A 1,526-nucleotide genomic window follows, 5' to 3' on the forward strand; every position below is an offset into this window, starting at 1 on the left:
CTATCTTATCACCATTAATTATGTCACTTCAATCCCTTATGAACAGGGAAGGAAGATTTGTCTTGGTACAGAGTTGGAAGACAAGTTGAAGAATCTCCTTAAGAGGATGGAAAAGATGGGGCTAGGTCCCACCTTCTTGTTAATTCCAGGATATAGTACATGACTATCTCATTGCCAATGAAATAAGCACTACATTCAAAGACAACCAACCTGGACGTGATTGGGTTAACAGCTTCCTGCTCAGACATAATATGACATAAAAAAAGGAGGACAAATGCAGTTGGCCTGCAAGAGTGTTACTTCAGATCCATTTGTTATTTATGGATTTTACGACATGCTTGAGAAGGAAATGGATCGTCTCAATATCAAAGATCGTCCAGAGTGTATTTATACTTGGATGAAACGGGGTTCCCAATGGACCATCAAAGTCCAAGACAATTGGGTCAAAGGGAGAAAAAACAGTGAGGCTCACACATGGCGCTAACAGAGAGAACATTACCGTCCTCGCAACATGCTGTGCAGATGGTACATGTCTTGATCCCCTTGTAGTTTTCAAGGGCAAGAAAATGCAGTCAACTTGGATAGGAGAGGAAGCACTCCCAGGCACACAGTACGCTGTTACTGAATCTGGATGGATGACAAGTGCTGTGTTTGAGGACTATTTTAAGACATTAGCAAAAAAGACTGCTAACACCCGTCCATTACTGGTAATCCTGGATGGACATCTAAGCACACTTCACTGACCACTGTGGAGGTGGCAATCCAGGAGAATATCTCATTAATCAAACTACCTCCACATTGTACCGACTTGCTTCAGCCTTTAGACGTTGCCGTTTCGCACCAATGAAATCAAACTATGATGCAAAGCTTGCACAATATGTGCAGACAACTGGCGCACGAGAACCGCTTAGAAAATCAGGATTTGTTAACATGCTATGTAGCATCTGGAGGCAAAGTCTTTCAGAAAATAACATAAACGCTGGCTTCAAGGCAACTGGCTTAATGCCCATTGATAAGACAAAGTATAACAATGAGAGGCTAGATCCTATCAAATTGGCAACATACAACTCATGGGTAAGCAAAGGGATGCCAACTAATGAGATAATGACCCAATCCTTGAAGAGATACCCGAGCCAAATAATCAGGAAGAGCCACAAATTGAACTGCCCATTGAACCAATTAGGACATCAACACCAGCTCCTACAACACTCACTCATACAGATTCAAAGGCAGGCTGCAGCCACTGGACAAATGATCAGTCTAATTCATTAACTAGTCAAATTAATCAAGATGCAGAGAACAATACTTTGAGTAAATTCAGCACAGCAGAACTGGTTGATGAACTGCAAAGAAGAGCCCCTTCAGGTTAGACTTTAGACTTTCTACATAACAAGAAGTTATCATGCAACAGCATAGGGCATAAATATATACATATTTCAGTTTAAAAACATGAAAAATATGATATAAATCCAAGTCATGATTAAAACAATCTATTAAAAATCAAATTTTGTATAATATTCACGTTA

The 1,526-nt window shown here is 40.1% G+C and overlaps 1 protein-coding gene and 1 pseudogene across 1 annotated transcript in view; both read left to right on the plus strand.

Annotated features, from left to right (window-relative positions):
• The first annotated feature begins 7 nt into the window (after nt 1-7).
• Nucleotides 8-1,101, plus strand: LOC119587450 (annotated as a pseudogene).
• Nucleotides 1,102-1,103: 2 nt separating this feature from the next.
• The window catches only part of LOC119587451, a gene marked incomplete at both ends in the record, with an annotated part of 776 nt that continues 353 nt past the window's right edge, over nt 1,104-1,526 (plus strand). Inside the window, one exon of the mRNA XM_037936177.1 lies at nt 1,104-1,365. Within this exon, the coding sequence (XP_037792105.1) occupies nt 1,104-1,365 (262 nt within the window). The remainder of the gene's footprint in view (nt 1,366-1,526) is intronic.

Source organism: Penaeus monodon, chromosome 22 (assembly GCF_015228065.2).
Source record: "Penaeus monodon isolate SGIC_2016 chromosome 22, NSTDA_Pmon_1, whole genome shotgun sequence".
NCBI classification, from domain to species: Eukaryota; Metazoa; Arthropoda; class Malacostraca; order Decapoda; family Penaeidae; genus Penaeus; species Penaeus monodon.